This window comes from Sapajus apella, unplaced genomic scaffold (assembly GCF_009761245.1).
Source record: "Sapajus apella isolate SASKATOON/1434 unplaced genomic scaffold, GSC_monkey_1.0 scaffold15, whole genome shotgun sequence".
Classification (NCBI taxonomy): Eukaryota; Metazoa; Chordata; class Mammalia; order Primates; family Cebidae; genus Sapajus; species Sapajus apella.
This window is the reverse complement of record NW_022436955.1, coordinates 18026633-18042065: the sequence shown is the minus strand read 5'-3', so window position 1 is coordinate 18042065 and position 15433 is coordinate 18026633. Positions and strand designations below refer to the sequence as shown.

The 15433-nt window shown below is 43.6% G+C and overlaps 1 protein-coding gene across 9 annotated transcripts in view; it reads left to right on the top strand.

The window, feature by feature from the left end:
- The window catches only part of MLKL (mixed lineage kinase domain like pseudokinase), a 26022-nt gene that overhangs the window by 880 nt on the left and 9709 nt on the right, over positions 1-15433 (top strand). For 8 of the 9 annotated variants that reach the window (XR_004270606.1, XM_032284440.1, XM_032284433.1 and 5 more), the window contains 5 exons: positions 5339-5800; positions 8714-8788; positions 9651-9837; positions 12530-12627; positions 14057-14192. Coding sequence is in view for 8 of the 9 variants with exons in the window: in XM_032284440.1 (XP_032140331.1) it covers positions 5341-5800; positions 8714-8788; positions 9651-9837; positions 12530-12627; positions 14057-14192 (956 nt within the window). In the remaining variant the exon portion in view is untranslated. Of the gene's footprint in view, positions 1-3593; positions 3723-5338; positions 5801-8713; positions 8789-9650; positions 9838-12529; positions 12628-14056; positions 14193-15433 lie in introns of those variants that run through there. The other variant, XM_032284441.1, reaches the window with a different exon arrangement.

Sequence of the window (15433 nt, the reverse complement as noted above, 5' to 3'; positions counted from 1 at the left end):
AGAGAGAGAGAGAGAGAGAGAGAGAGAGAGAGAGAGAGAGAGAGAGAAAATGCCTGATAACCTTTATTTATTTATTTATTTGTTTATTTGGAGGGGAGGAAGAAGTGAATTTGTATTGTTATCACCACTTAAAGATTTTTCACTTTTAAAATTAGTACCGGACGTCCTGGTTCAAGCCTGTAATCCCAGCACTCCATCCTGGCTAACACGGTGAAACCTGGTCTCTTCTAAAAACACGAAAAAATTAGCTTGGGGGCCGGGTGCGGTGGCTCACGCCTGTAATCCCAGCACTTTGGGAGGCCGAGGCGGGTGGATCACGAGGTCAAGAGATCGAGACCATCCTGGTCAACATGGTGAAACCCCGTCTCTACTAACAATACAAAAAATCAGCTGGGCATGGTGGCGTGTGCCTGTAATCCCAGCTACTCAGGAGGCTGAGGCAGGAGAATTGCCTGAACCCAGGAGGCGGAGGTTGCGGTGAGCAGAGATCGCGCCATTGCACTCCAGCCCGGGTAACAACAGCGAAACTCCGTCTCAAAAAAAAAAAAAAAGAAAAAGAAAAAATTAGCTGGGCGTGGTGGCACGCACCCCTAGTCCCAGCTACTCAGGAGGCTGAGGCAGGAGAATCGCTTCAACCCGGAAGGCGGAGGTTGCGGTGAGCCGAGATCTCACCACTGCCCTCCAGCCTGGGCAACAGAGCGAGACTGTCCCAATGTAATAATAATAATAATAGCAATAATAACAACAACAACAACCTGTTTTCTCATCATAACATATGAGCATAATCCCCTTTTTACTTATTTATTATTAGAGGTGGGGTGTTCCTCTGTTGCCCAGGCTAGAGTGCAGTGGCACAATCATAGCTCACAGCAGCCTCGGAACTCCTGGTCTCAAGTGATCCTCCTGCCAGATCCTCCCAAGTAGCTAGGACTACAAGGCGCACACCACCACACCCAATTAATTATTATTATTATTATTATTATTATTTTATTTATTTATTTTTGTAGAGCCAGGGTCTTGCTTTGTCACCCAGGCTAGTCCCAAACTCCTGGGCTCAAGTGATCCTCCTACCTTGCCCTCTCAAAGTGCTGGGATCACTGGTGTGAGCCACCGCAGCAGGCCTGAACATATTCTTAGTTGTTTATTTTACATATTATAAATAGCACTGCAGTGAACGTCTTAGTAGCCATCTATCTACACACACAAACTTTTCTATAGCCTAAGTTCCTAGAAATTCAAATTGCCCAGTCTAAGTGTGTATATATTTATATTCCCCTTCTTCCCTTAGAGATCATATACTTAATAAGCCCTTAAACAATTTCAGTTATTGTAGAGTGCTTTTTTTCCAATGCTTTGCAGTTTTTAATATACCTTTATTTTTATTTTTATTTATTTTTTTTTAATTTTATTTATTTATTTTTTTTATTTTATTTTTATTTATTTTTTTTTTTTGAGACGGAGTTTCGCTCTTGTTACCCAGGCTGGAGTGCAATGGCGCGATCTCGGCTCACCGCAACCTCCGCCTCCTGGGTTCAGGCAATTCTCCTGCCTCAGCCTCCCGAGTAACTGGGGTTACAGGCACGTGCCACCATGCCCAGCTAATTTTTTGTAGTTTTAGTAGAGACGGGGTTTCACCATGTTGACCAGGATGGTCTCCATCTCTTGACCTTGTGATCCACCCACCTCGGCCTCCCAAAGTGCTGGGATTACAAGCTTGAGCCACCGCGCCCGGCCTAATATACCTTAATATCATACAGCCAAGTCCCCTTTTCTTTATTTTTAAAAATCCTGGTTATCCCTACTAATTTCCTGTTTCAAATGAACTTTAAGATCCTTTAGTTTTAATGCCAAAATATGTCATTGGATGTTTATTGGAACTCCATTAATTGGATTTACATTTGGGAGGGATTTCCGGGTTGGTCTATTTTAGTCTTCCCAGCCAGAAATATAACACTTCTCTTTCTTAAAGCTTTGTTTTGTACAATTTTCCTTTTCTTTCTTTCTTTCTTCTTTCTCTCTCTCTTTCTTCCTTCCTTTCTTTCTTTTCTTTTCTCTCTCTCTCTCTCTCTGGATGGAGTTTTGTTGTTTTGCCTAGGCTGGAACACAGTGGTGAGATCTCGGCTCAGTGCAACCTCCACCTCCCGGGTTCAAGCAATTCTCCTGCCTCAGCCTCCCGAATAGCTGGGATTACAGATGCCTGCTACCACGCCCAGCTAATTTTTGTATTTTTAGTAGTGATGGGGTTTCACCATGTTGGCCAAGCTGGTCTCGAACTCCGGACCTCAGGTGATCCACCCACTTTGGCCTCCCAAAGTGCTGAGATTACAGGTGTGAGCCACTGTCCTGGCTGCGATTTTCTTCATACCATGCCACCACTGTATAATTAATTATTTTAAATTGTTTGTCACTTCCATGGGTGGGATATTTTCCCCATTTTACTTTGATTAGTTAGTGCTGAGATTTGGCTTTCCGATGAGGTTAGTAGTAAGATAATTGGAGCTTGGAGCTGGGAAGCTGAAATTTGTGAGATTCCTTGAATGACATTGTCACATTTGCTTCTGTTTCTGGTGTAACAGAGGAAGTGTAAAACCCTTTGCCCTCGCAATTCCCAGGAAACGGCCTGGAAGCTATCTTCTTAGCTTCTCGGAATAGCTGGGTAGTCTGAGATCTGCTCGTCTTTGTAGGAGTACCCTAATAACTATTAGCTCCCTTGCCCGATCACTTATAACTCTCAGGCAACAAAAACCCAAGTATATCGATAGCTCATTTATTTAGTTTCACTTTTAGTTTCACTTCCAGTGCCTTACTCATGTTTTAAAGCCATATTGGGGCTCCAGGCCAATTATTTTCTCCAAGCTGTTATTTAATCCATAAACTGATGATAATACTTAACCTACCGATTTCAGTGAGCTATTTTTAAAAAACCACTAACTTTGTTTTTTGTTGTTGTTGTTACTGGTGGCGGTGGTGGTGGTGGTATTTTTGAGACAGGGTCTCATCCTGTTGCCCACCCAGGCTGGATTGAGTCAGTGGCACAATCATGGCTCGCTGCAGCCTCAACCTCCTAGGCTCAATCAATTCTCCCTCTTCAGGCTCCAGAGTAGCTGGGACTAGAGGCAGACACCACCACACCCAGCTAATTTTTGTATTTTTTTGTAGAGACAGGGTTTTACCATGTTGCCTAGGCTGGTCTCGAACTCAGGCTCGGGCGATCCTCTGGCCTCAGCCTCACAAAGTGCTAGGATTACAGGTTTGAGCCATCGCACCCGACCCTAACTTTATTTTAAATACTTTGAAAACTGGTTCCATGACCTTGTGATTATTTGAATGCAACCTCCCTGAATTGCAGCATCTTCACCTGTTTGTTTTTTCAAGACGGGGTCTCCCTCTGTTTCCCAGACTGGAGTACAGTGGTATCATCATAGCTCACTCCAGCCTCAACCTCCCAGGCGCAAGTGAGTCTCCCACCTCAGCCACCTGAGTAGCTGGGGCTACAGATGTGTTCCACCACGTTCAGCTAATTTTTGTATTTTTAGTAGAGATGGGTCTCGCGGTGTTGCTGACACTGGTCTCTAACTCCTGGCCTCAAGCAGTCCTTCACCTCTACCTCTCAAAATGTTGGGATTACAGGGATGAACTACTGTCCCCAGCCAGTATCTTCATCTGTTAAGTGAAAATGCCCATGGAGAGCTGGGGGTTCCAAAGCACTTAGGATGTAGTAGGTGAGAGATCTATTGTCATCATTAGTATCATCATTCATTACCGAACTCCATTGGCTTTAGTTGCAAATAAAGCAAACGTGATTCAAACTGCCTTAAACAATCAGGGAGGTTATTTGGTTGATGAAACCTGTAGCTGGGGGATGGGGTACAGTTCAGTGTCAGTTCAAACCAGTGGTTCAGTGTTGTCATCAAGCGCTTAGATTCTTTCTCTCTTTCCATTCTACCGGGCTCAGGTTAGCTTCATTCCAAGCGTTAGGTCAGGGCTCTGTGCTTCCTCACTCACGTTCAGAGAAGAGAGAGAGAGGTTGAGAGTAAGAAGCTGGCATTGCAGCCTCTACCTCCTGGACTAAGGGATCCTCCTATCTCAACTTCCCAGGTAGCTGAGACTACAGGTGTGTGCCACCATGCTAGGCTAACTTATTTAAACATATATATATATACACACACATATATATATACACACACACACATTTAGATGGTGCAACCTCTGCCTCCCAGATTCAAACAATTTTCCTGGCTTAGCTTTCTGAGTAGCTGGGATCACAGGTGCACACCACCACACCCAGCTAAGTTTTGTATTTTTAGCAGAGACAGGGTTTCACCATGTTGGCCAGGTTGGTTTCCAACTCCTGACCACAAGTGATCCGCCCTCCTCAGCCTTCCAAAGTGCTGGGATTACGGGTATGAGCCACCACGCCTGGCCAATTTTATATTTTATTTATTTTATTTTATTTTACTTTTTATTTTTGTAGAGAAAGGGTCTCACTTTGCCGTCCAGACTGGTCTAGAACTCCTGGCCTCAAGCAATTCTCCTGCCTCTTCCTCCTATCGGTGGGTACCACCTCTCCCAGCTGCATTTTTTCTTAAAGGACTGTTGGAAGAAACTGAACAAATCTTTGTACTCTTACCTCTGTCAAAATTGGAAAAATGAAAGTCCACGTTTTAAGAAAAACAGAAGCATATTTATCTGTGGCAGTAAAGACTATTATTCTAGGCCAGCTCACTTCACTCATTTGAGTTACCTGCCTGGCCTCTGAAGTCCCTATGCTTTAGCAGGATATATTTGTAATAGGCGAAACTGATATAAATATATCGACCAGAAAATACAATGGTTTATATGCAATACAAGTTTATTCCTCAATCACTTAACAGTCCATGGCAGATGTTCCAGGTCTGTGGGCAGCTCTCTTCCAAGTGATGATCCAGGGACCCAGGACCCTTCTTAGGGCTCCACCACCCCTAGGCCCGCTTCACCCTGAGCATCCAGCCAGCAAAGGGAGAGCTTGTGGAGGGGGCAAAGCTGCCCTAGTCCAAAGTAGAGCCGGTCACATGCACTCACACCCCATTGGTGAGAACTAGTCACATGGCCACATCATGCTGCAAGGAAGGCTGGGAGATGTAGTCCCAGCTGTATCAGCTCTTCTCAGCTGCAAGTGTATTATTATGGAAGGGCAGAACAGATTTTGGTGGGCAGCAAACCATCTCTATCTTGCATAAAAATGGTGGGGAGACCTCCTCAGACACCTAAATCACAGATCCCTTTGATTCTTTCTTAGCCAAGTAGTGAATATGCAGGAAATTTGGGGGTTTCACCAAATTCCATTCGTTTATTCCAGGTATGGAAAATTTGAAGCATATCATCACCTTTGGCCAGGACATCTACAAACGGTGTGAAGAGATGAAATACTGCAAGAAACAGTGCCAGCGCCTGGGCAACCGTGTCCTCGGCCTGGTCAAGTCTCTGGAGATGCTCCAGGACCAAGGAAAGAGGAGGGTGCCCTCTGAGAAGTTAACCACAGCCATGAAACACTTCAAGGCTGCCCTAGAGGAGGCCAATGGGGAGATAGACAACTTCAGCAAAAAATCCAATATCTGGAGGTTTCTAACAACAAGCCAGGACAAAATACTCTTCAAAGATGTCAACGAGAAACTGAATGATGTCTGGAAGGAGCTATCGCTGTTACTTCAGGTTGAGCAACACCTGTCTGTTTCACACATAAGCCAAGGGGCATCCTGGGCACAGGAAGATCAGCAGGATGCAGCCGAAGACAGGCGAGCCTTCCAGATGCTGAGAAGGGGCAAGTTGGGTTTTTGGTGGGGAGTGGAAGTGCAGCCGAACGCATTTTAGTCTCACTTTAATTCACTAAAGGAGCAGCAAGGATGAAGTTTGAGCAGTTGTAATACACTTGTAGCTCAAAACCCCTAACATTCTTTGGCCCAGATATATGGTGGGGGCTGGTGAAATTTGGGCAAGCCAGCGTTGGGGAGGTATTTTGTTTTGCTTTGTTTTTTGAGATAGGGCCTCTATCATATGGGCTGGAGGACAGTGGAACGATCATAGCTCACTGCAGCCTCAGGCTCAAGTGATCCTCCCTCCTCAGCCTCCTGAGTAGCTGAGTATATAGGTGTACCCACCACCGTGCCCAACTCATTTTTATTTTATTTTTTGGAGATAGGGAGTCTTGGTATGTTGCCCAGGCTGGTGTAAAACTCCTGGCCTCAAGTGATCCTCTTGCCTCAGCCTTCCAAAGTGCTGGGATTACAGGCACCCAAGAGGTCAAGGCTGTGGTGAGCCATGATTATTCCACTGCACTGAAGCCTGGGCAACAGAGCGAAATCCTGTCTCCAAAAACAAAGGGCATGGAAGCCAGCATGAGACGTAAATCTCCTTCCTTGACCTCAGGGGGCCCTGTTTCCCTTTCTGAGGACATGAGACCTTCCGTACTAAAACTGGGAAAGTCTAATGGAAAAAGTATAGACAAACTGATAATCTCATCCATTGTTGGTAGAAGGATATTTGTGCAACCTTTATCAAAATGTGAGATACAATCACGCAGTCTACCAATTTCTTGAATACCCTTCTGGAAATTTAAATATATATATTTTATTGTTGTCACACAATCAGCATCATACCAAATACATTGTTCTATTTCTTCTTTCCTCATTAAATAATCTCAAATATCCTCCCATGTAAATATCCTCCCATGTAAATATCCATAGAGTTGGCGGGGCACGGTGGCTCACACCTGTAATCCCAGCACTTTGGGAGGACAAGGCGGGCAGATCATGAGGTCAGGAGATCAAGACCATCCTAACATGGTGAAACCCTGCCTCTACTAAAAACAGAAAAAAAAAGTTATGCAGGAGTGGTGGCACATGCCTGTAATCCCAGCTACTCGAGAGGTTGAGGCAGAAGAATCCCTTGAACCTGGAAGGTGGAGGTTGCAGTGAGCTGAGATCACACCACTGCACTCCATCCTGGACAACAGCGAGACTCCGTCTCAGAAAAGAAAAAAAAATTCCATAGAGTTCTATAGCTTGTTTTCTTACTTGGCATCTACAATATATATACCCATCATTTTTTCTCATTTTTTGGTGATAAAATATACATAACATAAAATTTACCTTTCAACCATTTTTAGATGCCAATTCAGTGGCATCAAGTATATTCAGATGGTTCTGAAACAGTCACCACTATCTATCGCCAGAAATTTTTTTTTTTTTTTTGAGACAGAGACTCACTCTGTTGCCCAGGCTGGGGTGCAGTGGTATGATCTTGGCTCACTGCAACCTCTGCTTCCTGGGTTCAAGCAATTCTTGTGCCTCAGCCACTCAAGTAGCTGGGATTACAGGCGCGTGCCACCATGTCCAACTAATTTTTGTATTTTTAGTAGAGATAGGGTTTCACCATGTTGGCCAGGTTGGTCTCGAACTCCTGACCTCAAGTGATCTGCCTGCCTCAGCCTCCCAAAGTGCTAGGATTACAGGCATGAGCCACCATGCCCAGCCTATTTCAAGATATCTTTATGAGAAATTCCCACAACTAGAATTACTAGATATAATCACTGCGTCAAAGACTAGAGGCGTTTCAAATGTTGGTAGAAGTTGCACAAATATCATTCCTACCAAAAATTCATGAGGTTATCTGTTTCTCTATAGTTTTCCCATAAGAGACTTTCTCACTTTTAGTAGTCAAGTTTTCATGTCCCCAGAACTCCTTAGTACTGGGCAGACAGGGATGACCGACCACTGTAAATAGTGTGTTATAAATTTTCACACATTTCTGAGTATATAAGTTGTGATAGGTTCAATTATGCTGTGGTTTAAAAAGCAACAGCAACTCAGTGTTCTAAAGAAACAAGTTTAGGTTGGTGCGGTGGCTCACGCCTGTAATCCCAGCACTTTGGGACACCAAGGTGGGAGGATCACCTGAGGTCAGGAGTTCGAGACCAGCCTGACCAACATGGAGAAACCCCATCTCTACTAAAAATACAAAATTAGCTGGGCATGGTGGCACATGCCCATAATCCCAGCTACTTGGGAGACTGAAGCAGGAGAATCGCTTGAACCCAGGAGTCAGAGGTTGCAGTAAGCCAAGACTGTGCCATTGCATTCCAGCCTGAGTGACAAGAGTGAAACTCTGTCTAAAAAAAAAAAGAAAGAAACAAGTTTCTCTTCCCATGGCAGGTAGCGTGGGAGCTCTCTTGCTCCTTTCTCTCTCTGCCTAATAAATCGCTCTCTGCTATAAAAAAAAAAAAAAAAAAAAAAGAAAAGAAAAAGAAAAGAAAGAAAGAAAAGAAACAAGTTTATTTCTCATTCAGGCAAAGTCCAGGTGACTCTCCAAGGTGAATGTCCTCTTTCCAAGATACTTTCAATAGCATAGTACTTTGGTGTTGACACAAACTTTCCTCACTTCCAAAGCAGCCAGGTTGGAACCTTGTGCAGAGTCAATTAAATGCTCCCCCTGGGAAGTGACAGACATCTTTTTCCTTCATTTCTTAGCCAAAGCAAGTCACCCAGCCACGCTTTAATGCATTTCCTATGTGTTTAGAAGTAGAAATCTGAATATTGGTAATCAATAGTCATCCCTACTATAATGACTATGATAAGTAAAAAATGATATCTCAACAGTTTTAATTAGCATTTTAGTTTCGATTAGCATGTGATTTTAATTTCTATTTTTGAGCATTCACTGCCCTTTTTTCCTGCAGATAATGAAAACATAGAAGCTTCGTTGAGACGATTAGAAATCGACATGAAAGAAATCAAGGAAACTTTGAGGCAGTGTAAGTTATCTTGTGCCCTGCTGTTTCTGATGGCCCCCAAACTAGAAGTCATCAGTTTAATGGGACCCCAGCCTCCCCCTACCCCTGCGTTTGTCCTTTTTCTGTGCTGGAGGGCTGGAAGCAGCCCACAGGTTTGGGGATCCATTCATGGCTAGCCCCCGCTTCTGTCCATGGAATAACATCTGGAGGGGGCTTCTTGACCAGTAAGATATCTGCTAACACCTGTCAAAGTGCTTAAAAACCTCTGTGAATAGCATCAAAGCTTCAGTTCAGTTGCTGAATTTCCAAGAAAAAATTCAAATCAAATTTAAAATGCCCATTCATTCATTATTCAACAAAACTGTGAGTATCTGCTTTATGCCAGAGGCCTTGCAAAGAGGAAACTAAGATGCAGAGGACACTGCCTTCCAGGAGCTCATGGGGTGGAGGAGGGACGTGGAAGGACAGTGAACACACAACAAGGTTGCTGAGCTTGAACTGTGTCCCTAACTGGTAGATCTGAAGTGACTAAACCAGATGCCAGATGCTCAAGTGACAAACTCTGGGCAACAGGAATAGAGAGACTTCCAGGATGAGAGAGACCGGTCTGGATGAGGGTTAAGTCTGGAGGGACAGGCGGGATTTGAAGAGGAGGGAAAGGAAGTGCATGACACCTTCTGTTAAGTGTCCAGCTGTGTCTCTACCGGTCACTCAGAGGCATTGGAGCCACTCCTTGGGCTGAGTCCATCAGAAGCCCCAGCCAGGACCAGCTCTGGTTTATGGTGAGGGCTTCCTACTATATCACAAAGATGCCACCTCCCTTACTGTCCCTTCCTCTGCTCATTGACTCTTTTGTCTTACTTCCTCCTGGGGCTGAGGTCAGATTTACCACCAAAATGCATGCAGGAGACCCTGCAAGAGCAAGTCAAGGAGATCAAGAAGGAGCAGCTTTCAGGATCCCCATGGATTCTGCTAAGTGAAAATGAAGTCAGCACAGTTTATAAAGGAGAATACCACAGAGCTCCAGTAGCCATAAAAGTATTCAACAAACCCCGGGCTGGCAGCATTGTGTAAGTTGTTTTATGTGGTTCTCTTGTGCATACCAATACTTGCTCTCTATAACTTTCCAAAGAGAAAGGTGTATTATCTCCATTTTTAGATGAGGAAGCCTGGACCCCAAACGGTTAAATGACGTGCTCTCCACTATTCTATTAAGGAGCAGAGTCTTGAGAAATATATCTTTCCATCTCAGTTCTAGAGTTTTCTTTATTCATGTACATGTATTTTTTAAAAACTTCCCTTTTAACCCTCTTTCCCAGTGGCCCATCCCCTCATCAGACAGTAATTCTAGTGTGTTTTGTTTGTGTGTGTTCTTATAAAATGTATGCATCCATTTTTCATGTTCACAACTGATAGAGTTACGTGTATGTTGCCTCCTTTCCTTACTTCTCTCACTCAACATCATGGAACATGTTCCATACCTGGAGCCCTTAATTTCTGTCTGCCATCCATGGTGAAGATCCACATTTTGCCAATTTTTTTTTTTTTTTTTTTTGAGACAAGGCCGCACTCTGTTGTCCAGGCTGGAGTGCACTGGAGTGCAGTGGTGAGATCATAGCTCATTGCAGCCTCGACCTCCTGGGCTCCAGCAATCCTGACACCTCAGCCTCCCAAGTAGCTGGGACTGTAGGTGTGCACCACCACACCCAGCCAATTTTTAAATTTTTTGTAGAGACAGGGTCCCACTGTGCTGCCAAGGCTGGTCTGGAACTCCTAGGCTCAAGCACCTCCTCCCTTAGTTTCCCAAAGAGATGGGATAACAGGCATGAGCCATACATTTTCTTTTTTTTTTTTCTGGTGATGGAACCTGGTCAACTTCCAACTTTTCCCTACCAAAAAAGTATCCCTTTAGGGACCTGTATGAGAAGTTTTTGGGATCTAGCACCAGGAGAGGAAATGAGGGGCCATAGGATATGTGTATATTAAATGACTAAGTACTACCAGGCAACTCTTCAGAATAGAGTGTCTATGGCTACACTTCCATGAGCAACCTCACCAACCCTTAGTGTTATCCTGCTTTCTAATTATTTTGATCCTTATAGTTATAAAGTGATCAATATCTTGTCGTTATTTTAACTTGCATTTCTGTTTTTAACTAATGAATTCAAACCCTTGTTTACATGCTTTAACTATTTGGGTTTTCTCTTCCATAAATTGCCTGTTCATATCCTCTGCCCATTTTTCCCTCACAATTGCTGCTTTTGTCTTGTCTGTAGATCTTTGTATATTTTGGAAATCAAGCACTTGTCAGCTTTAGATATTGCAAGCTTTTTATTTGTGCTCTGGAGGTGTGCTTCACCACCTCTAGATCTTAAAGGCATTCTATATTTTCTTCTCTTAATGTTAGTTCATTTTTCATATTTAGGTTTTAATCCTACCAGAATCCACCTTTGGATGTGATATTATATAGGGTCAACTTTTATTTTTAGTCACATAGTCAGTTTTCCCTGTACCATCTATTAAGTGGTCTGTCTTTTCCCTGTTGATGTGTGGTACCGTATTTATTGTATATTAAGTTTTTATATAGGCATGGATCTGACTCTGCTCTCTCTAATCTGTCCCACTGATCAATTTGTCTGCTTTTGTACCAATAACACACTGCTACTGTTTTTTTCACATGACTTTGCAGTAAGTTTCAAAATCTGGTAAAGAATTTCCTCCTCTTGATTCTTCTTTTTCAGGTTGACTTAGCTAAATAAATATCAAAGAAAGTTTTATCACACTTCTCAAAATATGCATCAAGATTTTGATTGAGACTGTATTTTTAACAGCTTTATTGAGATATATTTTATATACCATAAGATTTACCTATTTAAGATGTACTATTTAATGGCTTTAAATATATTTGCAGGCCAGGCACAGTGGCTCATGCCTGTAATCCCAGCACTTTGGGAGGCTGAGGTGGGCGGATCACCTGAGGTCAGGAGTTCAAGACCAGCCTGGGCAACATGGTGAAGCCCCGTTTCTATTAAAAAATACAAAAATTATCTGGGTGTGGTGGCAGGTGCCTGTAATCCCAGCTACTTGGGAGGCTGAGGCAGGAGAATCACTTGAACTCAGGAGGCAGAGGTTGTGGTGAACTGAGATTGCGCCATTGCACTCCAGCCTGGGCAACAAGAGTGAAACTTCGTCTACAAAAAAAATTAGCTGAGCATGGTGCTACATACCTGTAGTTTCAGCTCCTTAGGTGACTGAGGCACGAGAATGGCTTCAACCTGGGAGGTGGAGGTTGCCCTGAGCCAAGATTGCACCACTGCACTCCAGCCTAGGTGATGGAGCAAGACCCTGTCTTTAATTAAAGAAAAAAAAAAAAAAAAAAAGACATACATCACAATCTGTCAGAGTATGTGCTAAACAACATGTTACAGCCTAAAAATAATAACAAACACTTGACTTTTTAGTTTGCCTAATAAAGCCCTGTAGGTCATAAAAATACAATTCTATCAGACTATTTAAACTGTTGAAAAGATATTAGCAAGCCCCATTAATATCTCACAGATCCCGAGGGACAAATTGTGCTGCTGCAGGCACCCGAGGGCTTCCACATGTTGTCATCAGTAGCTGAGCTCACCCTGGCACCAGTTCTTACCCCCAGGGGATGCTGATACCCCCATGCCCACATACACAGAGCATCACTACACTGAGTGTTCTCTAAGGAACCTTCCAGTTCTGAAATCCCATTTTTTCCTTTTATCCTCATAGAATGGTAAGGCAGGCTTTCAATGATGAGATCAAAACCGTGAAGAAATTTGAATCTCCCAACATCCTGCGTATATTTGGGATTTGCATTAATGAAACAGGTAAGGAGTGTTTCTGGGACTGACCAAGCTTTTGACGGCCTGGAATATACCTTCTGTGTTTTAATGTGCTGCTTTTTTTTTTTTTTTTTTTTTTTTTAAAGAACACCACAAAGGCTGAAATCTACACAGTGTGATTATCCATTAGTTTTTTTTTTTAAATCCCAAGATGCATGTTCTTATCTTCTTTCAGGAGAGTAGGGCTGAAGCCTGAGGGTTGATTTGCACTAACATGGCCACATCTTCTCCTTTCAGCCCACTGGGAAACAAGGGGTACGTGTTTAGATGCCAGTGTGGAAGAGGGGTGCATCTTGTTCCTCTAAAATATTATGAAGCTGCCAGGTGCAGTGGCTCTCACCTGTAATCCCAGCACTTTGGGAGGCCGAGATGGGCACATCACTTGAGGTCGGGAGTTCAAGACCAGCCTGGCCAACATGATGAAACTATTTTTAGTCTCTGCTAAAAATAAAAAAATTAGCCAGATGTGGTGGCAGGTGCCTGTAATCCCAGCTACTTGGGAGGCTGAGCTAGACTCTGTCTCAAAAAAATAAATAAAAAATAAAGGCAAATGTTCAGCAGTGTTTATTCTCCTGGGGAACTGCTAAGGTGCCTGGCTCAGTCATGTATTAGTTTTGCAACTCAGGTCCATGAACGGAGATGTCAACTTCTTGTCTGAGTCCTCACCTGCCCCTGCTGTGTGTGCCCCACTCATTCCTCCCACACAGACGTACGAAGCTCCTTGTGAGCACCGTGTGAACAAGTCAGATACATTTCCTGCCACCTTGGGCTTCCAGCTGAGTGAGGAAGACATTTCCCAAACAACTACTCAAGCAAATATAGAATTATACCAGGAAAGGAAGATGGAAGTAAAAGAAGAAAAAGAATTTTTTTTTTTTTTTTGAGGGAGAATCTCGCTGTGTCACCCAATTTGGAGTGCAGTGGTGTAATCTTGGCTCACTGCAATCTCTGCCTCCCAGGTTCATGCAATTCTCCTTTCTCAGCCTCCCAAGGAGCTGGGACTACAGGTATGCACCACTACATCTGGCTAGTTTTTGCATTTTTCACAGAGACCAGGTTTCATCACGTTGACCAGGCTCGTCTCGAACTCTTGGCCTTAAGTGATCCATCCACATCATCCTCTCAGAGTGCTAGGATTACAGGCGTGAGTCACCATGTCTGGCCAAACATAATTTTTTTTTTAAGGTAGAATTATGACAAGCCAAGTATTATGGAGAAAAGGATGGGAATTCTGGGTGTATTTGGTTCATTCAAAGAGGCCGGGGAGCAAAACCATGGGATGAGAGCTAGGGAGAAAAGGGACTTAATAGCAGAGCCAAGTCTATGTCTGCACAGAGGCCAGGAGAGGCAGGCTGCAGACAGCAGGAGCTCCGAGTAGGGCGGATCCTCATAGTGTCTTGCTCCTTTCCACCAGTGACTCCGACTCAATTCTCTATCGTCATGGAGTACTGTGAACGCGGGACCCTGAGGGAGCTGTTGGATCGGGAAGAAGACCTCACACTCGGCAAGCGCATGGTCCTCATCCTGGGGGCAGCCCAAGGCCTGTACCGGTATGATGGGGTGAAAAGGTGCCACGAAGGGTTGGATGGGTCTGTCCATACTCCTGATACTACAAGAGATGGTGAGAGAATAGGCCAGAAGCCCCAGACAGTCCCCTCCCATACAGTTTTACTGTTTACTTGGATTACAGGTAGGAGGGAGGAAGGAGGCTTAACCCAGGGAACACCAGCTCCCAGAACTGAAGGTTGAATTTAATGTCCACAGTGGACTTGTAAAGTTGGATGGGCCCTAATTTTGAAGTGGACAGATTTAGCATAAAAATAAACATATCCAGTTAAATTTGAATGTTAGGAAAGTAATGAATAATTTTTAGTATAAGTACATCCTAAATATTGCATGGTATGTACTCATACCTAAACATCAAAAATATCAAATTTTATTTTATTTTTTGAGACAGAGTTTCTCACTCTTCCCCAGACTGGATGTGATGTGGTCACAGCTCACTCAACCTCCCGAGCACAAGCAATCCTCCCACCTTAGCCTCCTGAGTAGCTGGGACGGTAGGCGTGCACCACCACACTCAGCCAATTAAAAAAAAATTTTTTTTTTTTGTAGAGACGAGGTTTTGCCATGCTGCCTAGGCTAGTCTCAAACTCCTGGATCAAGCGATCCTTCTGCCTCAGCTTTCCAAAGTGCTGGGATTATAGGCATGAGAGTCACTGCATCCAGGCTCAAATTTTGGATAAACATTTCTTTTTTGTATAACTATCTCCCATGCAATTTGTGGGCATGCTTGTACTAATATATATGTATATTAACACATGAATATATATATTCATCACTTCTCAGAAACTCAAATTTAATGTAGTGTTTTGTGTTTTATTTGGCAACTTTACCTGTTCTCACCTGCAGAATCGATGGATCCTTAGGCTCAAGGTGTCCCTAAAGGTTAGTCACCCACAAACCGTCTGCAGGGTTTTAACTGTAATACTACCAGTATTATTTACTCAACATTTTTCACTACATTGATTCACTTTTTAAAAATCTGAATAAAGGCTGGGCACAGTGGCTCACGCCTGTAATCCCAGCACTTTGAGAGACCAAGGCGGGTGGATCACTTAAGGTCAGGAGTTCAAGACCAGCCTGGCCAACATGGTGAAACCCTTTTTCTATTAAAAACACAGAAATTGGCCTGGCATAGTGGCACATGCCTGTCTGTAATCCCAGCTACTCAGGAGGCTGAGGCACAAGAATCGCTTGAACCTGGGAGGCAGAGTTTGCAGTGAGCTGA